This window comes from Sphaeramia orbicularis, chromosome 11, assembly GCF_902148855.1.
Source record: "Sphaeramia orbicularis chromosome 11, fSphaOr1.1, whole genome shotgun sequence".
In the NCBI taxonomy this organism is placed as follows: Eukaryota; Metazoa; Chordata; class Actinopteri; order Kurtiformes; family Apogonidae; genus Sphaeramia; species Sphaeramia orbicularis.
Genome location: NC_043967.1, coordinates 5,178,192 through 5,202,710, shown reverse-complemented (window position 1 = coordinate 5,202,710; position 24,519 = coordinate 5,178,192). Strand labels below are relative to the sequence as shown.

General features: G+C 38.8%; 1 protein-coding gene and 1 long non-coding RNA gene across 2 annotated transcripts in view; one reads left to right on the top strand and one right to left on the bottom strand.

Moving 5' to 3' along the window:
• LOC115428800 (CUB and sushi domain-containing protein 3-like) overlaps positions 1-12,687 on the bottom strand; it is a 965,368-nt gene extending 952,681 nt beyond the window's left edge. The window contains exon 1 of the mRNA XM_030148025.1: positions 12,098-12,687. Coding sequence (XP_030003885.1) covers positions 12,098-12,359 — 262 coding nt within the window. The 5' untranslated portion in view covers positions 12,360-12,687. The remainder of the gene's footprint in view (positions 1-12,097) is intronic.
• On the top strand, positions 4,524-21,416 carry LOC115428807 (uncharacterized). Its single transcript, XR_003936691.1, has 3 exons — positions 4,524-4,534; positions 13,883-13,889; positions 21,197-21,416. It is a non-coding gene; the product is annotated as an uncharacterized LOC115428807 (long non-coding RNA).
• Positions 21,417-24,519: the final 3,103 nt, after the last annotated feature.

Below are 24,519 nucleotides of genomic sequence, written 5' to 3'. Positions count from 1 at the left end.
TTATTCATTGCTTTGGCTGTTTCTGTGCATTTTGTTGCTTATTTTCTCCATGTTATTTATTATTTTGTAGTTTTTCTTATTTGTTTTTATTCATTTTGTTGATTATTGTATTCTTTCTTACATAAGTTTAGTCTATATTTTGCTTCTTTTCTCACACAATTTGTTATTCAGTACATTTTGTGTAATTATTTTTTTGTTCATTTTATTTGATGTATATGTAAACCCAGTGTGTCCATCCACTGTCATTCATCCAACTCCATGGGTTTTACTGGTGAATCAATGTTGGAGAAGATGACGGTGGTTCCACGGTAACTACGGAGCCTCTGAACGTCCAAATGGGTCATATCTGATGACCATGAAAAGATGAAGAACTGTATTTTACACCAGTTGTTGATATGGATTGATAGGATAATTGGATCAACAGGTATTAAACAGTTTAGATCAGTAGATGCTTTTGGACACTGGTGTATATTTGGGTCTTTATGGGTTAAGAAATTCATTTGCATCATTTGCTCACATATCTGTAAAATGATTCTTGGATTGATTACACATGTGGCAATGCACTTCACATAGAGATTAGAGAAACACCAGAACAAGACTAGACTTAACATAATCAAAGCAAGTCTTACACTGATGGTTCTCTTGGAGGACACAGTGTCTTTAAATTAAATTAAGTTTATGTTTATCATCCTAATACATGACACCATTCTGTAAATGTATAACATCTGAAAACCATGAAGGAAAGACCAACTGTATATAAAATGTTATTATGGGTCCATGGGGCCCAAGAACAGCTGCAAAAGCTAAATGTGGAGCAATTTCTCTGTATTATAATTTACATGGTGAAATTATCAGTACTTTCAGTTTAACAAGCTGTTGATTCCACAGACAGAACAATATAGTAGAACAGGGGTGTCAAAGTCATTTTAACACAGGGGCCACATGCAGACCAGTATGATCTCTGATGGGCTGGAATAGTAAAATAATAATCTATAAATAATGTCAACTCCAAACTTTTCTCTATATTTTAGAGTGAAAAATGTAAAATAACATGGAAATATTTAGATCTACAAGGTATCCTTTTAAAAAAATCTGATTGAGATGAACAATCCTGAAAAGTATCTTAATTAGGGAAACTATGCCCCTTAAAAGTCTGTAGTTCCTTCTGCAAATACCATAGAAAATGACAGTTTAAATTACTAACCATAAAGGTTTTCTCTGCTTTGCAGAATAATTCAGTGTTGATGTTTTTTGTTGACTGACAGTGTATATTTTATATCTTCTTAGTAAAATCAGTTGTATTCATTAGATCAGGGCTGTCAAACTCATGTTAGTTCAGGGGACACATCCTCCCAGTTGGACCTGAAGTGGACCGGACCAGTACATGGATAGCATAACAATATATAAATAATGCCAACTACAAACTTTTCAATGTGTTTTATAGTGAAAAAAGTAAAATTACATTATGGAAACATTTACATCTATTAAACTATACTTTAAAAAATGTGAATAACAGGAACAACCATGAAAACAGGAACAACCATGAAAAAACTGTCATTTCTTTCAAAAAATCAATGCAATTTTTGCTGTATTATGCCTCTGCTTCTCATTTGCACATGTGCATTACAACTTACAGATCACAGTGGATCTACAAATACACAAAACATTTAATAACAGGCAGAATATTGGTATAATTTTATTTATTTTTCTTAAGACATTTCAGGTTATTCACATTTTGTGTCAAAGGATAGGCTAGTTTGTAAATGCAACTGTTTTTTGTGTCATATTACTTTTTTTCTCCACTTAAACACAGACAAACTAAAACAAAGTGCTCTGTATGCAGCCCCTGAAATAAAATGAGTCTGATAAATTCATCCCACCGGCTGGACTGGACCCTTTGGTGGGTCGGTTTTGGCCCAAGGGTCGTATGTTTGGCACCTGTGCAGTAGAGAATTCTATAATCACAGCAGGCAAACACAAATCTAAAATGCATGAACAGATTTGGCCCTGTCACTCTAATCTAAAAAACACACCATTTAGGTGATGACCTGTGGACGAACTAAACACACACTAACGCTTGATGATAAGAGAAGGAACAGATTAGACGAGCTGCAGACCTTTAGTGTCCACACATTACACATGTATGACACTTCAAACAAATTCACTGAAGACAGCGGCTGAGGCGGGGGGCAGAGAGGTGTGCGTGTGTGTGTGTGTGTGTGGGGGGGGGGGGCAGGCTAATGACAGAGAGAGAAAAAAAAGGAGAGGAGAGGGGAAACGTTGGAGGAGAGAAAGATGGTGATTGAAAATTCATTGCGAACGTAAGTGGGATGGAAATGGAGGAGAGAGGAGAAAAGAATTGGTGATGGAGAGCAGATAGATGAAGAAAAAATGACTATGAATATGCAGACTAAGAGGACGAGAGGGGGGGGTGGGGGGGAGGGGCAGCGAGACAAACAGTGAATTAGATATTCACTACATCACGGAGAGGATGAGGTGGATGAAAGTCAAGAGGGACAACAGGAAGTGGAACAGCGTTGAAACAGTACAAATGAATTACATGTTATATCAATATAAAAACAGTCTCAACAGAAGATGAATGAGCGGAGCGGATCATATCAAAGAGAGATCCAGCACCAACTGAACTGTTAACTGGTTCATGTTCGGACCCCTCCAAACACATGTCCACATTCACAGTCAGAAGGACATATACATTAAATATGATTAAATATTATGAACGACTGGAACAGCAGGTTTTCACATGTCAACAAATAGTGATAATCCACTCATGTCCACCACCGTCAAAAAGCAAAAACCACATGGAATCTGATCTCATCAGTTCTGTTCATGCCAACATATCATGAGACTGTAACTTAAATATGGATCTGAGTTTTACAATGAAATCTCTGAATACTAACATCAGAATAATGTGAATTTTAGTTCATGTTCGATCCATTTTTGATGTTATTTTGTGAAGGTGCCTCTCTATCTCCTCATCCTTGTTATAATCTGTTCACAGATTCACTGGCTTCTAGGGCTGTGTATTGGCAAGAATCTGGTGATACGATACAAATCACAATACTAGGATAACGATATGATATATCATGATACTGTTTGTTTGTTTCTTTTTTTTTTTTAAGATTTCCTGGAAGAATTTAATTACACCAGAAATATGCACAAATACTAAACACATTTTTATTTGATCAGAACAGGATCTAATGCTATATCACAAACTGTCTCTAATTCTCCTAATTTCCAAAGGAACTAACATCTGCCTCTCAGACAGTAAAAAGTGCTTTTAGGATGCTTCAAATAACCATTGTTTAATAAAACAGTGTTAAATAAAAATAAATAACATATAAACAATAAAGAAAAACAAAAAAACATAAATGAACCTCCGCTATATCTGAATTTGAATAAATACCTAAAAATACATAAATACAGTACTTTTTAATATCAATAGAGTATCATGAAATTAAATATTGTAATCTATTGCAGAACCAATATTTTGTAACACTTAATTCTTCCACTATCCTCCAAGTTTCTTCAAAAGTCTTCTTACATTTGTCACATTAACCAGGATTTGTGTGCTGTCTTTCAAACTAAAAGAAGCTGAAATTCTCCCCATGACATCATTAACTGTGTACTTGGTTTGGCTCTGGTCAGTGGTGGGTGTGGTCTGGGGTCAGTGGTGGGTGTGGTCTGGGGTCCAGCTGATCGAACAGACCCTTCTGCGAGGGTCAATGTGTTGGTAGTCACTATCTCAGAGTGTGTTTGAGGCTCAGTTTGAGACATAATGAAAATATAACTGTTCTTTTTGCTGTTAATTATCAAAGGCTAGCGGCCTAATTCTGCCCTGCATGCACCGGTTGGTGTTTTTCTCCTTCTCTGCCTCAGTAAATGAAAAGAATGTCTATGATCAAGAGGCTGACTCTACAACAAACACATCTCTGGCTAAAAGCCACAGGATTAAATGTGCATTTGAGTCTGTGTTGCACTAGATCGGGGGGGTCCAACTCCTTTAGTTCAGTTCCACATTCAGCCCAATATGATCTGAAGTGGGCCGGACCAGTTAAATAATAACAACGAAAAAAAAAAAAACATTATGAAATGTAATTATGATTACAAAAATTTCCTTAAAAATACGACTAACATGAACAACCTGAAATTTCGTAAGAATATAAGTGTAATTTTAACCATATTCTGCCTCAGTTTACACACTAATTTACATACATGTGTTAAATCCCAGTGGATCTACAAATACATAAAACATTTGATAACTGACTGAATATTGGTACTATTACACTGATTTATATTAAGACATCTCAGGTTGTTCATATTTGTTCAGGTTATTCACATACTTTTGTGAAAGGATAGTTTGTAAATGTAAACAAATTTATGTAGTTCTACTTTTTTATGCTAAAACAAAGACAAAAATTTGGAGTTATCATATTTATAGGTTATTATGATATTATTTTACTGGTCTGACCCATTTCAGATTGAAATGGTCTGAATGTGGAACCTTAACTAAAATGTTTTTGACTGCATTGGTTGTTAATAGGGATGCACCGATCTGACTTTTTCAGTTCTGATGCCAATACCGATACTGAGGCCTTGCGTATCAGTCGATACCCGATAACAGTCCAATATCATTGTTGATTTCAGAAGCTCCAAGCCTTACCTGATGTGGTCTGGCTGAAATACCTCTGATGGCAAATCATGTTGGTTTAAGTTTACATTAAAAGGATGCATTATTTATTTATTTATTTTCAGATATTTCACTTGATTGTTAATAATAAAAGAGTCATAACAAAGCAGATAATTATTAAGAGAAAATGCTTTAATTTAAGTAATTTCAGGAAGTACTTTTATTTTGAAGTCTGTTGAAACAGGAAGTACTTTTAGATTGTGTTGACAAAAAAAAAAAACATAACACTTGAAAACCCTCGGGCTGACTTATCAGACGCAGTACTGCCACCTGGTGGTCTGACTTATTAGTGCGTGGCAAAGTTTTTGGACAGACGGACGAACGGACGACCAACTGATGACAGTACCCTAATGCCACTGTGGCTAAGGGTAAAAACACTCTCCCCTTTCTAGATGTGGGGTTCCAGTTCCCTGTTTGTGTTCTCATGTTGTATAATAAATGCTCAGTTGGAGCAGAAACCGTCTGGTCATTAAACGTCCAAAGTCCACCTCTGCTCCATCCTCCAAACCACAGAGCCTTAGTTCGCTCCATGTTCCTGTCTGCGTTTGAACAACTCCACTCAACTCTCTGCAAGCACGTTGTAGCCTGTGTCGCAAATATTTAAAGGGGAAGGATCGGTCTTATGGATCGGTTGCTTTTACAGATTCCCGATCCAGCAAAATTTTTTATATAGGGACCAATTTCTAATCCTATTACTGGATCAGTGCACCCTTTAATGTTAATATCATCAATGTAATTTTTGCATTTCACAAATTCATCACAGGGGCTGGACTGGACCCTTTGGCAGGCTGGTTTTGGTCCATTGGCCGTATGTTTGACACCTGTGCTCTAGATATAAAAGGGCCTGTTTGTATTGACTGTCCACATGTAAACTATCTGTGTGTAAGACAAAGACCAACAGATGATGTTATAACCCTGTGTTAGAGCCTGGTTACTGCTGCTGTACTCACTGATAATATACCAACCTTCATACATGCTATTTCAATCATTAACTGACAGGATAAAGTCATTACTACAATGCACCAGCAGTAACTAAACCAGGTAAGTGATCAGCAGTGGCATATTAATAGCCAACATCAATCAATGACTTATAATCAGCACCAGAGCTCATGACGGCACAAATCAATCTGATATGGAGAGATGGGTTATAAAGTGTGGTTGGCCAAGCATTTCACCGAGCCTGACAGCCTGTCCAATTTAACAATGATGACCAGCATTCAATTACTAGACACTACCAAGGGATAACTGATACATTTCAATTTAGCCATGTGGCAAGAACAAAGCACTACATGTCCATAGCTCGTCAATATAAATTAAATTAGCTATTCTTAGCCCTCTGGGTTAATTGCTTCATCACTTGGCAAAGAATAGGCTTCAGTAGAACCAGAAACCTGACCCAGGTCACTTTTCTAATCCGGAAAACTGACCACACCCCCACACACACAGCATTTTGACCCCTTGTATGAATTTATACTGTATGTTAATAAGAATGTTCTAATACATTTCTATATCATAATAGGCTTAAACAGATGCACATAATTGGAAAATTTCACTAGAAATACTAAATTAATTCAATCATATATACATTGAAGTAAATAATCTGTGTTCATTTTAGAGTTGAACATCACAGACATGAAATCTACTCTCAATTATGGAAAAATTGTGGAAAAAATAGGTTTTATGTATTTATATTCTAATATATATCTTTTTTTTTACATTTTTTTTTCAACGCTGTTGACTTTTGATTCCTTGTAAATATTTAGGTTTTATTATGTAATGTAGTTGTTAGATGTAACATAGGTCACTTTTCCATGCTACATATTTTTAACCTTTTGCCTATTTCTGTTTTATTTTGTAATATAGTTGTAGATATTATGAATTATGGCCAAGGTACAAAATAACTATGTCTTTGAATACTCTTTTAATATGATAAAGTTATAATCATCATATTGTAAATACTAATTATGTTGAATTAAACATTGGACCAGTGTATGTATTTGAAATATCATGTGCTTGTACATTTGCGCATGATTGTTAATACATTTTTGTGCTTTTCACAACATGTTTTGTGTTTACATGTACCTTAAATAAACTTTTTTTTTTTTTAACAAATTTGGTGTTTTATTGGGGGTGGGTCACTTTTTCATAAGGAAGAATTCTATCATAGAAAACTGACTTCCATTGGGGTCAGTTTTCTGTCTTTTATGTATGTATGTATGTATGTATGTATGTATGTATGTATGTATGCATGTATGCATGTACGTACGTATTTATTTATTTATTATTAGTGATACAGTGAACAAGACATAATGGAAAGAACAAAACATTGGCTACTTTTCTATCTGACACCAGTTCCATTCCTTCACCCTACTGATGACCAGGAAGAGATCTCCAGGTTGTGTAATTGATCATTATGATTGATCAGTCTTAGTCTGTAGATTGAATGCTGATAAATTCCACGTGATTAGTAATAATCTGAGATGCGATTCATCTACAGATGAGGCTGAAAAAAAGCCTCATATATTATGTAGATTTATCACAGAAGGTGCAGGCTGCGCGGCTGCGGATGCAGCTCTTGTTTTGCTTCTGACAAGCTGAACGTAGCCCAGAATACATCTAGGTCCTGGAGACAGTGAAAAATGTGTGTGGGTTTTTTTAACTTGCGTGCACATGCACATGCACGGGCACATGTGCGATTTAGTATGTTTGGTGAGTAAATTAAGCCTCTGGAGCCACAGGACAAATCTGACAGACGAAAAGGGAGAGAGGAGCCGAGAGGAGATGAGAGGCTCGACGAAGTGCTGAGCAGAGGGGAGGAAAAGAGCGAAGAGGAGGGGATGGGAGGAAGGAGCGGCGGAATTAAGCTGAGGAGGGAGTGATGGGGAGGAGGAGGACAGGAGCACAGATGAAACAGACAAAGGGGAGTGGAGGCCCAGTCCAGCAGGTCTGAACATGGACTGAACTTCAGCACAACTCCACTCAAGGTGAATCTTTCCTCTTGAAGTTCAAGACTTTTGCTTTTCAAACGACAACCTCAGAGGAATTCAAAAATACACAAAAAGGATGACTTGACATTATTACAGAAACACATTTATAATAACCTGTCAGATAACGCAGACACGGTCCAGAGGATGCAGGAGCGCTGGAACCTTTCATCAGCCGGCTCTAAAATGTCCACCTTTACAATTTTTTACAGAACTGACTATGGACCCCGCACTGCACTTAAAGGCAGCGTAATAACAAAAGAGGTTTGGAAATTACATTACATCTAAGTGTCAAATGTGCTGAAAAAGATGAAGAATTAATGTTTCTTTTTCCACAGGCTACAGCTGCATGTGAATCCATTAATGTCTATTTCATTACTTTTCTTTCTAGATTGGTTTTTAAAACAGAATTTCAAGTCCATACCAGTATTGGTAACCTGCCAATGGCCAGCAGAGGAGACTGATTTTCCAGACGCAGCCAAAATGTAACAGCGTTTGGCTGGTAGCTCCTTTTAATTTTCCAGCTTCTTTTTAAAGCTTTGGTCCCCAAAATGTCAACATGGATCAAGGGGACATTTAATTACACATTTATTTACCTTTGTGTTCAGCCTCTGCTCTTTCAAAAAAAAAAAAAAGAAAAAGAAAAAGAATGAAGGAACCGATGGACGAACTGAAAAAAGAAAGAACGAATGGAAGAAAGAAAGAAAGAAAGAAAGAACAAACAAAAGAAAGAAAAAACACGAGACAGGAAGGAAGAAAGAAAGAACAAACGAACGAACAAAAGAAGCAATGAAAAAACGACTAAACACAGCAGTAGCTTCCTTTCCAGTCTTTCCAAACTCCTCCCTTTTGCGTCTTCTTCAACCGAATTGAACTGAATCTTCTTTTCAGTTTCCACTTTTGAATATCCCACATTTCTGACGGAGCAGACAGCCTCACAGAAATCAGTGCTCAGATCCGTTTGATCAGTGATCTACAAATACTAATCTCTCAGCTGTACATCAACTGTAACCATAACTATAACTTTATGAATGTGTAAATAAACTGTAAATATGACTGATATTCCTGCTTTGACAGTGGAAGTCCAGTCCTGCAGTCTGTGATGGTGCAAAGCCTAGAACAGCCTGGACATCCCCTGTGTTGATTTGTTTAATCACTGTAGAAATCTATAGAATTTCTGCTCACTCAGCCTACGCACCATCTCACTATGGACGATCATGCAGACTTTACAATGACAGTGACAAATGGGTCTAAATACGCTGCTTTCAGAGGGTTCTGACGGTTCCTTTGGCTTCATGGTACAAATGTTCAAGTCCAAGTCTAAGGCCCAATCCCATTTCACCCCTTGGCCCCTCCCCCTTACCTCCATTCTTGCGCTTTCACATCAAGGGGTAGGGACGTCTTGATGAGTAGGAGGGGAAGGGCTTAAGGGGAGGGCTGTTTGGTCCTCGGAATGGAGATGTATCAGGACCACATAACAAACAGAGTGGTTGGAGAAAGTTCCCATAACTCCGATTGGACACTGAGTTCATGAATGCCTGGGTGTGTATTGGCAAGAATCTGATGATACGATACAAATCACAACACTAGGATCACGATTCGATATATCATGATATATCAGGATACTGTTAAAACGGCAATTTTTTGTTTGTTTCTTTATTTTTTAAAGATTATTTCCTGGAAGAATTTAATTCCACCAGAAATATGTACAAAAACACATTTTTTGTACATATTTTTTGTACATATTAAACACATTTTTATTTGATCAGAACAGGATCTAATGCTACATTTCAAACTTTTTCTAATTCTCCTAGTTTCCAAAGGAACTAACATCTGCCTCTCAGACAGTAAAGAGTGCTTTTAGGATGCTTCAAATAACCATTATTTAATAAAACAGTGTCAAATAATAATAAATAACATATAAACAATAAAGAAAAACAAAAAACAAAAATGAACCTCCACCATATCTGCATTTGAATAGATACCTAAAAATATCAATACAAAACTTTTTAAAATTGATACAGTATTGTGAAATGAAATATCACAATATATTGCAAGAACTGATATTTTCTAACACCTTTAGTTGTATGTCACCGTAGTTTTTATGGCATTTGCTGTGCGATACCTACGCATTTTTGACCTTTTGCGTGTTATTCATTTTACGCCAAGATCTCCAGTTCACATGACCAGGGGCGCCGCTACCAGTTGTGGGCCCCATGAAAGGTAAACGTTGTGGACCCTTTCATAAAATTCAGTATCTTGTTGATTGGTCAGAGCGCAGGGGGGGCAGTCCATACATAACATCACTTACGCTAGCGTGAAAACAAAACTGAAACTTAACATGCTTTCAACATCCGGCTCCCGACGTCTATCCCTCTATTATTCAGCAGATCTTACATGAAATTTTCACAACTTCCAGCCTGTATCCACTGGACCCCCTCCACTGCTCTATGGGTCCCCCCACAAATGCTGGCCCTCATCAATTTGTCATGCTCCCCCCCCCCGGCACCCCAGCACATAACCCTACGCCTAGCCCTCAGTGTACGGTATTTGATGCATTGATTAAGTATGCTTATAATGCGTACAGATAACACACCAATATCACAATGCTGATCGAATCATCGGCAAGATGGAGGCAAATGCAGCAAAAAAGTGCAGCAGTGTGACGAAAGAAACAAACAAACGTACGCAATTTCTTTGTAAATAACTTAATCATTTGATCGTACATTTAATGCTGTTTCAATGTGTTATAGACTTGTTGATGAAAAACGTAGCAAAAATTTGAACGTGTCTTTGTGGTTGATAGCCACAAAAAGATGTCCAAAGCCCACGCAGCAGAGACAGTTACAGCTGCTGACAGCATGACGGCAAACAAAGTTGTCTCATCTGTTTATAGTGACATCGATGACTGCTGATGGCGTAACAGGTCTGGAAGGGTTATACCATTTCAGAGAGGAATGTTTCAACTCAAGGGGGAGGGCCAAGGGGTAGGGGTGAAAATGAGAACTGGGACTGGGCCTAAGGGTTCACCAAACCTTCATCTACATTTCTTGCAAGTTCTCAGACCAAATCAGTCTGAGTGGGTCTGAGGACAAGCTCAGAAGTCCTGGATGGTTTGGTTCCTTAAACCGGCTCTGTTTTTCCATTGCCTTAGATCCTGCTCCTTATATCGCTTCTCCTTCCTCCTCTCTCCTTCTGCTTTGTCTCCACATTAACCCTTTAAAACTTGCCCATACTCTCCTCCTCTGCTCCCTTTCATCTTTCATATTTCCCCCTCTTCTTCTTCTTGTTCTTCTCCTCTGCCTTTTCACACTAACACATGTGCGATCATTGGTCTTTCTCCATACCACAGTAGCCCCACCTGATGCAGCAATGGGTGTGTGTGGATGATGAGTAAATGAATGTGTGTTAATGTGTGTATGTACAGGATTTCTGAGCCAGATCAAAGACAGAAACTAAAACTGGAAAGCACAGATACACACAGGCGAAGAAAGCGGAATACAGTGTGCTGTACGACGAAAATTTCAAGATTTTATTTCACTCAGAGAAGCTAAGGAGTTGGCAAAAGAGAGAGAGAGAGAGAGAGAGAGAGAGAAGGGGGGGATAAGGACTTAAAGTGTAAGAATAAAGGCTGGATACCACTGTTATATAATATCTATCCATTGGAACAGAGTCAAAACTGAAAAAATTGGGATGAAAGCACAAATTTGGGGATAAAATGGCATGCGAGTACTGGACCTCATCAGCAGCTGGATTCCACATAACGCATCCATGTCCACATACACACACACGCACACACTGTCAGATAGACACACTCTCACACACTTTGGTATAAGCAGCTCACGTTCGCTGCCACAGCCCAAGAGCTACCGCAAGAATATTTATTGGCTACTAGCTCAATGGCTGTATTGAAGAGAAGGATGGAGAGAGAGGGGGAGAGGAGGGGGGTGGGAGAGGGGGAGAGAGAGAGAGCGAACTGAAGACAGATGAAAATGAGGGAAGCTTGGTAGAGGGAGGATGTTGCCGGTTCTATTCCCTTCATTCTCCCTCTATGCCATTTCTGTTTCTCCGCAACACACTGCGCTGCACGCACATCTCGCGCGCTAACACGCACGCCTCTCCTTCCACTCACACATATGCACGAGCACCTCACAGACACCGACATGCGCGCGCAGACACCCTCCACACACCAACACAGTGGAAGAAGCCTCGCGCATCTTTCTCATGACTGCAGTAGAAAATAAAACAGCACCTGGTGTGTGTGTGTGTGTGTGTGTGTGTGTATGTGTGTGTGTGTGTGTGTGTGTGTGTGTGTGTGTGTGTGTGTGAGGGGCGTTTATGTCACTGCATGTCAGTGCGCTTTTGCGTGTGTGTATGTGTATGTGCGCGTGTCGCATCCCCTTACCTTGCGCGCGCGAGGAGAGCGAGCAGAGAACGAGACTCCACAGAAAACAGCGCATCACCGTCATTCCTCCGTCTGTCATCCTCCGGTTCATCCCTCTCATCATCATCCTCCTCTCCGTCGTCGTCCCCCTCTTCTTCATACTCCTTTTTGCCGACGAGGGCTGCGCGAGACAGCGTTCCGTGCCGCTATTAGTAATTTTATTGGCATCAATACATCTTCCGCGAGCCGAGCGCGAGCCCTCTAAGCTCTCACCGGGCCGCATGCTGCTTCACATCCACAAAACGAAAGAGAGGAGAGAGAGAGGGAGAGAGAGAGGGGGAGAGAGAGAGAGAGAGAGAGAGAGAGAGAGAGAGAGAGAGAGAGAGAGAGAGAGAGGAGACGCGTGCGTTTTCTTTGCCTCCTCCTTCTAACATAGACTAGATAAATCCTTCATATCCGAGAAATGACTTGAGTCCACATCCAGTCAGAACAGCCCAGGCAGTGGGAGCAGGGCACGGGCACACGCACAGGTTGTCTGTCCGTGGGTTTCAATCCACTGTCCGCCGGGTTTTCAGTCTCTCTCGTCCGTCCCGTTCCCTGGTCCAGAGTGATGGAGCATCAGCAGCTCAGTCCCCCTTCATTGTCCAGTGCCCCTGGTCAGATCTAGACTCCTGTAAAGCCCTCTGGTCCTCTGCTGTTCAGATCTGGACTCCTGTAAAGCCCTCTGGTCCTCTGCTGTTCAGATCTGGACTCCTGTAAAGCCCTCTGGTCCTCTGCTGTTCAGATCTGGACTCCTGTAAACCCCTCTGGTCCTCTGCTGTCTCACATAGAACAGGAGATGTGCTGTGGGCTTGGATGGACAAACCCAAACCCGTCTGCTCCGTCTCTTCTGTCGTGCGTCTGTCAGTTTTTTCTTCCCTCTTCACCTCTTCTCTTTTCACAAACAGCGGAAAAGTCGCCTGTTTTCTTTTCTCCCTCAGAGAACACAGATGATTGACTCTTACATCACTGCTCCATTGGCTTCACTTGTGTTCAAATGCGCATCAGCTCCAGTCATTCTTTTGGATGTCCTTACCGTCCGGAGTCCTCCTCTAAACGGGTCTGGAAGTCCAACCAGGACATAAAACACAATGCCTATGGTTGTCGTTGTCAGAAACTAGAGGAGACGCGGGCCGTCGGCGGTCGGTTCGGCTCCTCTCCGCCGCTGTGGTGGAAGCTCGTGCGTCTCTTCCCTCTCCCCACTGCCGGTGTGATGCTGCCTTCAAGTGCTCCTCGTACGCTCCCGCTTCCTTTCACGTGCTTTTGGTCGGAAATAATGCCATAAAATAGAGCAGGGGTGTCGAAGTCATTTAGATTTAGCCTCCACATTCAGCCCAGTATGATGAAATGGGAATGGGCCGTACCAGTACAATAACAGGCAGAATAATATAGATATGTACACTCCCAACTTTTATCTATGTCTTACAGTGAAAAAAGTACAAGAACAGTTTGAAAAATTTTTACATCTGCAAACTGTCCTTTAAAAAATGTGAATAGCATGAACAAACTGAAAGTGGGTTGGACCAGTACAATAACAACATAATTATGTATAAATGTCAACTCCAAACTTTCCTTACATGATGAAAATTTTTATATCTACAAACAATGTTTTAAAATAATGTGAATAACATGAACAACCTAAAATTCTTAAGAAAAATAAGAGCAATTTTAACAATATTATGTCTCAGTTTATTATTTACACATGTGCATTTCAACTTACAGATCACAATGGATCCACAAATACATAAAACATTTAATAACAGACAGAATATTGGTACAATCACACTTCTTTAAAGGCGGCCATACACTGTGCGATTATTTCGATCGTTGCACGCAGCTCCATCTCAAACTGTGCGAATCAGTCGTAAAGTCAGGCTCACGATTCATGTTCTCACACTGTATGGACCGACGCTCGTATGCGACCTGACTGCTCACACTGTAGGACCATACACCAGAGGACGGACCATACACCAGAGGACGCACCACACATTCCAGTGTTGTATCCGGAAATACAACGTTAAAATACCAAGAAATCCGGAAGTGCATAGACGATTGTGTATTGGTGTGAGTCACGAAAAGGTAGTGCTAAACAAAAAACAACGAGCTGCTTTGGCAATATGTGCCATTATCTGCAGGGGAATCAAAAAAACAAGAAAAGTCAATGACATGTTTGGTGCAGGAATTGGTTGGCCAGACGTGGACAGTATGGGCTGTCAATCCTACAGCGGGAACTAGAGGTAAGCTGCAACAGCTAAATTGCACTAGGCCAATAGCCAGCTACTGTAAGCTTAGAATTAGCTAACAGTAGCTGGCTATTATTGTATTTGCACATGCACAGTGTGAGAATTTGAGGCACATGGGCTTGTGGCACTGCTTTGACAGTGCGATACCCTCACGAGGAGACCAGTTTGTAAATGTAAACATTTTCATGTAATTTTACTCTTTTTTTCAACAACAAATTCAGAGAAAAATTAAATTATTAAATTAAATAAAGTTCAATTAACTAGGTTATTATGATAGTATTTTACTGCTCCAACCCACTTGACATTGAACTGGGCTGAATGTGGAACCTGAACTAATGTAAGTGTGTCTTCAGTGTTGTTCGTGCATTTTACAAATTCATCCCACAGGCCGGATCAGACCCGTTGGTGGGCCGGTTTTGGCCCGCGGGCCGCATATTTGACAACTGTGCATAAAATAGAGCCTTTGACTAAAGTGGGTGGTAGATTTGGTTTGAAATGCTGGGTTTGTTTGAAACATGGACTTAGGCAGAGAATATTCCAGACTGATGCTGCTGTGCTTACAGGACAGGATGGCACAGGAAGTCCAACATGAATACAGACAACAAAAAAGGAAAGAAAACCAGGAAACATGCTAGTGGAGGAGCAACAGATATGCCTAATGATGAAGAAATTAGATCAATAGAAGGTAGTTCAGGATGGGGAAAAAAATTCATTAAATAAATGATGTTAGATCACAGGTGTAAAACATGCGGCCCGCGGGCCCAAATGTGGTCCGACAAAGGTTCCGATCCGGCTCGTGGGATGAAAATGCAAAACTTACACTTTAGATGTTCATAAAAATGTTAGTTCAGGTTCCATGTTCAGATCAGTAAAATATCATCATAATAACCTATAAATATGTACAACTCCAATTTTTTCTCTTTGTATATGTACATATGTTCATGTAATTTTCCTGTATTTGCACTAAAACAAACTATTATTTAACAAAAAATGTAAATATCCTGAACAAATATGAACAACCTGAAATGTCATAAGAGAAATACATGTATTTGTCCCAATATTCTGTCTAATATTAAATGTTATGTGTTTTTGTAGATCCACTCTAATCTGTATGTTATAATGAACACGTATAAATGATAAACTGCGGCAGAATATTATTAACCCTGTAAAACCTGAACCATCAAATCACTGACAGAAAATTCCAGTTCTTTGAAACCGGACCCTTTATTGGTCCTTCTGAAACCAAAAGAAATTTTGCAAATATGAATTTCCATGTATGACTTTCAGTTTTGTACCATATTTGATACTTCAGGTCTCAATATTCAAATATTATTATATTTGAACAAACAAAATCATAATATAACACAAACATGTCTAACACATTGTTAATTCCTTTTCTAAATGGTCACAGTTCTTCCTCCTTCCTCAATAATGACAGTCTTATAGTGTCACTGGAAAGGCCTCTGGTGAATGAACGCCTGCCCCTGGTGGATTATCTGTGTATTGCATGTATCTAATTATATACATCAGGTTTTACAAGAAAAAAAGTATCACACTGATCATGTACAGGGTTTCAGAACTCATGGATCACATATGATATGTTTGATGTTATAGGGTTAAAATTGCACTCATTTTTCTTAAGAATTTTGAGCTGTTCATGTTATTCACATTGTTTTAAAAATAGTTTGAGGATGTAAACATTTTTACCATGTAAGGAAAGTCTGGAGTTGTCATTATTTATACATAAGTATGTTATTATTGTACTGGTCTGACCCACTTCAGACCAGATTTGACTGAATTTAGCCCCTCAACTGAAATGAGTTTGACAGCCATGTGTTAGATGGTTCTGATTAACTGTAACTATATACTTACACATCTTTAAGACATTTATTCATCCATTCATAGCTGACATAATATGGAGTGGAGTTTCATAGCTCATTGAATTGCAGTCTCTGCTGCATAATTCTATAATCATAAAACGCTGCAGTGACACTGAACTGAAAGAGGTACTGTGGAAAAACTGCAAAATGACAACCTGCTCTTGTAATGACAATTAACAGATGCCCATTATACTAACAATAACTTTGGCAATTCAAATCATTTTGGACATTTCTTGGATTTTATAGCTCCTCTCTCTGTACAATGTGAGCTACAAATATATGATCCTCTAGTTTTAACAAAGACTATTTTAACCCAGACAGGCCCAGTGCCTCTTATATGGCAGCTCACAAATTAACTGTTCTCTGCATTTAACATTTCATAAGTAATTTATCACCATATATTATATTATCCTCTGTATTTTCCTTGTAATTTCTCAATGAAAATTGTGTATTTTTTATATTTTATTCACTAATCAAGTAGATATTCATAAAAGCTCAGATTAAGGTTGACGGTTTATCAGAAACAGATCAAACTGAATAAACAGTGTCTTTTCAGTCCAATCTGTCATTAACTGAACATAAACCCAGTGTGTCCATCCACTGTCATCGATCCAACTCCATGGGTTTTACTGAGGAATCAATGTTGGAGAAGATGGCGGTGTTTCCACGGTAACTACGGAGTCTGCTACCACTTGCTTAGAATATTTAAGGATTTTTTACTGAAAACCCCAACAGTTGTCAAGATTTGAGTAAAATGCCACACCTGGAACTTTGGATCAGACATCTGAGCAGACGCTGAATTTGATTTAATCTGGTCAACAGATCTGAACTCTGCTCAGGTGAGCATTTGTAAGTGGTCCTGCAGCACTTAAAAGCATGCACTTGGTGGTTCATACTGCCTAAATAAAGTGGCTGTGTATGTAGTTTTCACATAGATCTGTTTTTCATTTATTCAGAGGAAGTCAAAGCCTAGGTAGTGAGAGGGTGGAGTCCACACCTGAGATGATGCAGAGGCCCTGATCCTGAGGCCGTATGAGCTAGGCTACGTTCACACAGCAGGTCTAACGCACAATTCAGATCTTTTGGTGGAATCTGATTTTTTTGTGTGTTGGTTCATATTCCACATTAAATGCGACTTCTATCAGTTTTGAGTCTGAACTGAATGTGACCCTGAAGTGACCCACATGCACAAAAGAGGTCCTGATGGAATATGTGACCACGCAGACACACACTGTGTTTACAGAAGGAAATATGGTTTTCATCCGCTCCTCCTCCTGGGATGAACAACTGTGACGTTGGTTGCATTTCAATGATGTAAAGGTCAGATAAATGCGACCTGGACAATCAGAATGAAGTCACATTGGAAAATATCAGATCTGTATCAGATTTAGGATCACACATGAAAGTGGTCTGGGTCAGATTTAGGACCACATATGAAAGTGGTCTGGGTCAGATTTAGGACCACATATGAAAGTGGTCTGGGTCAGATTTAGGACCACATATGAAAGTGGTCTGGGTCAGATTAGTGCTGATCAGATCAGATACAGGTCACATATGGGTGAAAACATCAGATTTGGGCCACATTTACCTGCATCTGAACGGAGCCTTAGAGAGCTAACATTGTGCAGGTGATGGAAGTTCTCAGACTGAAACTGGAACTGAGAAAAAGAAACTCATACCTCTTAAGAGAATAATATGTGGGTTTTACCTGCAGTGATATTACATATGGACAGGGTGTGATTTGTCCAAAAAAAGCAGAGGGGGGTTGAAGGGGTGGTTGTGTTTTTATTGTTTGTTTTTTTTTCTAAGCAGGTGGGGCAGCAATTATATATGTGGGGGTGCAGTCCAAAAGTAACATAACTAACGCTGGTGTGAAACAAAAGTGAAACTTTCCATGCTTTCATCATCCAGCTCCTGGTTCTGTTCCTCTATTAAACAGTGGATCTCAAATGAAATTTTCACACCTTCTCACCTGTATCCACTGGACCCCCTCCACTGCTCTATGGGCCCCCCACAAATGCTGGGCCCCATGAATTTGTCTAATTTACTCCCCCTTTACGGCACCCCAGTGCATGTGGACGGTCGTGAATTCTGAGACTGTGACAGTTCAGTTCAGGTGAACGTTAGTGTCAGTAATGTAGGATATAGGTGGAAGAAAACTGACACAACCTGATGGGATTTACATTGGTTGGTTGCACCCCCACAGGATGAAATTCATTGAGCAGAAATAGGGGTGTAAAAACCAGAGGGGGGTTGATCCCCCCCAACAAATTGCACCCTGTATATGGTCATTACAGGATCATCAGTACCAGAAAACAAACCAACACATATACACGAGTAACAAACGTGCAGGGATTATTTGGTGATTCTTAAATTAACTGGCCATTGTTTTGATAAAACGCTTAATGGTTTGAGTATTTTATTTATCTACCTATTTTGTTTCAATTCTCTGGTTGCAGCTTCTTAGACTTGAATATTTTCTTGTTTCTGTCCTTCCCACTGACAGAAAACTCAATATTTTTGGTCCAAACTGGACATTACCTTGGCCTTCGACAAATACTTTTCACAATTTTTTTGACATTTTTGTTTTTAGACCAAACAATCAAAAAGAGCATAATCAACACAGTAACTGACAGTAGAAATAATCGTTAATTGGGCCAAAGCCCGAAATTTACCAGCCTAAGCAGTACTTTTGCTAATTAGTAATTTGTTCATATGAAACCCTTTAATCGCTGACATGTCTGTGGTGATCGTTCTGAATATATGATTTATTTTAAATATTCATATAAATTCAACTGTTTATTCAATAGTAAAGTTTCCAGTCATGCTGATAGAATACACATCTGAGCATGCTCAGTTCACCCCCCACCACCTGTGGAATGGGGGGTAAAACACAGAGCAGTGAGTGAGACCAACTCACTATAAAAATAGATGGTTTGGGCTTTTTTACACTATTTTCCTGGTGTTTTTTTTTTTTCCTGATGTTTCCAGTGTTATGATTTTCCTTTTTTTTTTTTCTTTTTCTCTGAGTTTTGACCGTGGAACTGCTGTATGGAGTTAAAGTGTCAAAAAGCAGCTGGACTGATTTAGAAAAAAAGAGCCTAAAGCCAAAACTACTGGGATCAAATTACAATACTAGTTGCTTATTTTATTCTTTTATTAGTCTTTTTTTTTTTTCACGTTATTATTTTTATTTCCTAACTTTGTTAATTTTCATAGATTTTTTTAAAATTATTTTTTCTTCAATTTTGTTCAGTTTGTGCCTTATTTTGTTCATATTACTAATTATTTTGTTGGTTTATTATGCATTTTTGTTTTATTTTACTGATAGCTTTGGCTGTTTTGTTGTTTATTCTTTTTTTTTTTTTTTTTTTTTTTTTTTTTTTGACCATGTAACTGCACTATAGAGTTCAACCAGGTGTCAAAAAGAGCCCAAAACATAAACTGCTTGTTGTTCAGTGTGTTCCAGTTCACAGTTGATGTTGAACATCCTAAATCTCTTAATGATGTACATTCTAGTACTTTATTTAGTCCAAACCTGTCAAACTTCAATTCTTCTCTTTGTCTTTTTCTGTTATTCCATCTGTTTTGACCCTAACACACAGAAAAAGAAAACCACTGAAGAAAAGGAGCACAAGCACATACTCACAGCAGCTTTAATGAACCTGAAACAGACGCAGATTCACAGCAGCACCTTTACCTGGAATCAGGGCTTAAAGGGTTAATATGTGAACCTTTACCTGGAATCAGGACTCAGGGCTTAAAGGGAATATGGAATATGCTGCTAAAAGACTGGTCACTGACTGAATTGGTCTCCTTCAATACTTAAATCCAAACTCAAAGTGCTACCGACTAATTCAATGACTTGCACTTGTTTTTCATAGTTTGACTTGTCCTGTAAATTAATGTATGTTGTCACTGTGTGTTTTATGTCATGCTGCCTCTTGCCCAGGACTCCCTTGGAAAGGAGGTTCTTAATCTCAATGAGATCTTTTTCCTGGTTTAATAAAGGTTAAATAAAAAAATAAAAAAATAATGTGAACCTTTACCTGGAATCAGGGCTCAGTTAAAGGGTTAACTACTTTTGACAACATAATTGAAAGGCCTATTAAAAAATACCAAGTCTTGCTACAGGGTAGCTTTAATAGAAATACAAAAGCTTTTTGTCCAAACCACTCATCTAATTGGTCAGTTAAACTCCTCTCATTATGGAAAGATTAGATGATTTAATGACTTCTGTTTTCCTGATGATTTGTAATAAGTCTTGAATGTAATCTACAGGGTTCTGTTTGAGGCATGTGTTATGTTTGTGTGGATTCAGTTTAGTGTTTGTGTAAAGAAGTGCACTGTCTTCATAGTCATAGCAATGCTCCTGTGTTAAAGTTCATTGTGTGTAAGTGTTTGTGAAGTTTGTGTATTTGAATATGTGTGAGACCAATCTCCTCCACATCCCCCCCTAAAGCTCTCTTCTGCCATCTACAGGCACACGCTCTCTTTAAGTCTCTCCGTTCCTTCCGGTCACAAACCCACTGTTAATCATTTTATCATCTAAACATCCACTGCTGTCTTTAGGAGTGTGTCTGTCGGATGTAAATATTCTAGATATGCATAGAAGGACCAGACTACAAGTGTGTCTCAAATCCTCTGTGTAAGGATTTGTGGTTCCTGTGATGCCTGTTCGTCTGCCGGCTGCTTTCAGAAATCAATAAGCCATGTGTGAGGTTCACATCCTGAGAGAGAGAGAAACGGGAAGAGACGGAGCGAGGAGGAGGAGGAGGGAGGGAGGGAGGAGATGGGAGGTAAATAAAAGGAGGAAGAGGGTAGGAGATAGGACGTACAGAGGAAGAGGCAGAAGGAGGGAGGAGATAGGAGGTACAGAGGAGGAGGTAGAAGATAGGAGGTACAGAGGAAGAAAGTCGTAGTTAAAAAAAAAACCTCATAATTTACCGAAAAAAAAGTACTTTTATGAGATTAAAGTCATAATATTTTGAAAATAAATTCGCAATAGTGCGATAAAAGTCATCATTTATAAATCATAAACCTTAATCCTCGCTGATGACAGTTTCCTTTCACAGCGAACGCAACAAACGAAGCACCAATTTTCACTTCTGTCGGAGCGGATGAACACGGTGAAATGAAAGTAGAACCTCACAAAATGTTCCAAGTTCTCCATTATGCTACGAGTGGGTACGACTTTATTCTGGTAAATTGTGATACTTTTCCCACCTGTTTTTAAATTACATTATTCGTAATATTACAACTTAATTCTCGTAAAATTATGGATCTTCCCCTTGGTCTGGATCTTCCCCTTGGTCTGCACTGAAAGACTGGATAAGTTGAGTTTACTTAAAAAAAAATGAGTAAACCAGTTGCCTTAAAAAGTTTAAGTAATGAGTAATGAAAACTTGAGTGTATTTAACTTAAACGCTTGATTTGAATGGAATTGCTATTTTAAGTACAACACACTAAATGTCAAGTTCATTTTACTAAAAATTTGTTGCAATGTCAATAGTTTTGTCTAATCATTAGAGTTAATATTCTCAGTTCATTGTACTCGATTCCAAGTTGATTTAAATTAAAATCTTTTGCAACATAAATTGCTTTATACAATTATTAAACTTAATATACTGCAGCGTGGATGGAAGTTAGGTAGGAAGTTAACTCAATGTAATTTGACAGTACAGGAAGTGCTTTTAATTCAGCAAGGAATTAAGATTTTCAATGAACAAGAACAATTGTAGATGAACAGGAAAGCCCTTGTTTGGCCTATGGCTCTGACTCACGGTGCAGCTCTACAAAAATACAACCAAAAAAAAACACAAAAAGACCAATAAACATTGCCATACACACATTAAGTCCAAATTAACACTAATACCACAACCCTGCTGAACCCCTGCACATAAAAGTAACACATTTTCAACAACATGCCCCCTACCCACAATGCAATGCAGAGATAAAAAGGTGTGGTTGTGACTAAAATTTAGTGATTTAAATTCATTCAACTTCAACTTTTTCATATTTTCGACTATGTCTACAAATTAGTAGAATATACTTAACTAGTGCTGGGCAGCGATTAAAATTTTTTAATCAAAATTAATCGCACTGATTTCTGCGATTAATCACGATCGCATAGTTATATGGGGGGGCGGGGGGGTTTGCTGGCATCAACAGCCTGTATTACCTTTAAGTGATATTTCAGACTCAAAGTACTCCGGTGATAAAAAATAATTCCACATTGCAGTGCTTACAAACAACTTTGGCCTTCTCAACCCCACCATCTAAAGACATTTAAAATGAAAATGTCCATGTAAAAGACCGGTACTTTTCTCCCCGTTTATGTCCCCATCAGTTTATTTCCGGTTGTGAGTGACTGACATGAGTCTTAAGACCACTAATAAGTACTAATACTAATAAACCCAACAATATGTGATGCTCAATTGTTAAAAGCAAGGAAAGGGGGCCCTCTAGTGGTCGGAGTAAATTGCACTAATGTATGTTTTGTCCTCGCGGTGTTACCGTAGCTAGCTCAGACATACGAAGGAACTAACAGACACGTTTCTTTCACTCTGTTTTTATGGCCCAAAAAATGTTTGCCTGTGAGTATTTTATGTTCAGTTGTAAGAATGAATAGTATAAAATATCTCTGATGTGAACCTTTGTTGCTGGATAAAAAGACGCTGTAAATCTTAAATTAATCTGTAAATGCTAATCTTTAGCGTGCCCATAGATTTTCCCATTCAAGTTAGCATCGAGCTAGTGATCTTTTTCCCATTCATTTGAATGTATAATGCCATGTAAATGTACTAAGGCAATGAACAGAACTCAGACGTATTTTGTATGTATGTTGCAGTTTTACAGTGAGTCTCAAGTAAAACATTTGGAGAGAAGTTTTCGGCGTCCAGCTTTTCTTGGGAAACCTGTTGTCTCTCTGCCGAGCTAATCGCAACATGCACACAAGCAGGGGCAGAATAATATGAGTTATAATAAAACAGCATTAATGTGAGATAAAAAAAAAATTGTCTGCGTTATTTAATGAATGCATTAATGCGGTAATAACGGGTTAACTTGCCTAGCCCTATACTTAACATTTCATAGTAATGTAATAAAACTTAAATCATTTCAGTAAAGCATTTTAGTAAATACAAAGTCCGGGCTTAAAGTGTAGATCTTCCTCTTGGTCTGGATCTTCCTCTTGGTCTGGATCTTCCGCTGGGTCTGGATCTTCCTCTGGGTCTGGATCTTCCTCTTGGTCTTACAGTTTTACCAGACAAAGGAGCCGAGAACCCTTTGACTGACAAACAATGGTCTGATCCACACCTCTGCTTCTTCTTCTTGGTTTTTATGGCAGTTGTCGACGTGCACTTTGTACTGGTGAAATGCACCAAATCGACACAATTTTGATGTATTATTATGGGCTGTATTTATTGGTGAAAATTTAAATTATGAAGAAGATTAAGAAGGTGGCAACATGGTGGTGAAGTGGTTAGCACTCATGCCTCACAGCAAGAAGGTCCTGGGTTTGATTCCAACACCAGTCAATGGGGGTGGGACCTTTCTGTGTGGAGTTTGCTTGGGTTCTCTCTGGGTACTCCAGCTTCCTCCCACCATCCAAAGACATGCACTGATAGGTTAATTGGTTAATCTAAATTGCCCATAGGTGTGAGAGTGATTATTTGTCTCTACATGTCAACCCTGCGATGAACTAACGAAATGGGTGAACCCCGCCTTCGCCCGTAAGTAGCTGGGATAGGCTCCAAGCGACCCCCGTGACCCTAGTGAGGATAAAGTGGGTTCAGAAAATGAATGAATGAATTTAAATTATTGGAATTATCTGAATGACATTTTTTTCAATGTTGGACCGATAATAATAAGTGCCCATACTTATTTTACATCCCTAGAAAAAATTCTACTTTAATATCAGACCAATGTGATGAAAGGTATTTATGGAATTTTAGTCCAGTGCCCCCCCCCAAAAAAAAAAAATAAACAAACAAACAAATCAAATAAAACTGTCCAGCAGCAAAGGCTTTAGATGCACACAGATGTTTGCCCCCCCTTACAGTCTCCATCCTTTTGCTCTTTTTTCCTTTACCTGTCTGTATAACATGCAAGAGAAAGAATTGTAACATAAAATCAAAATGGAAATGTATGTTTGAGATGAAGAAAGGAACTAAGATGAGGAGGGAGAGGGAGAGAAAATGAGACGGTCGCGCTAGAGAGGCTTGCATGAGTAATTCACTTTCCTCAATGGTCCCTCGCCAATGCTGAAAAAGTACAGATC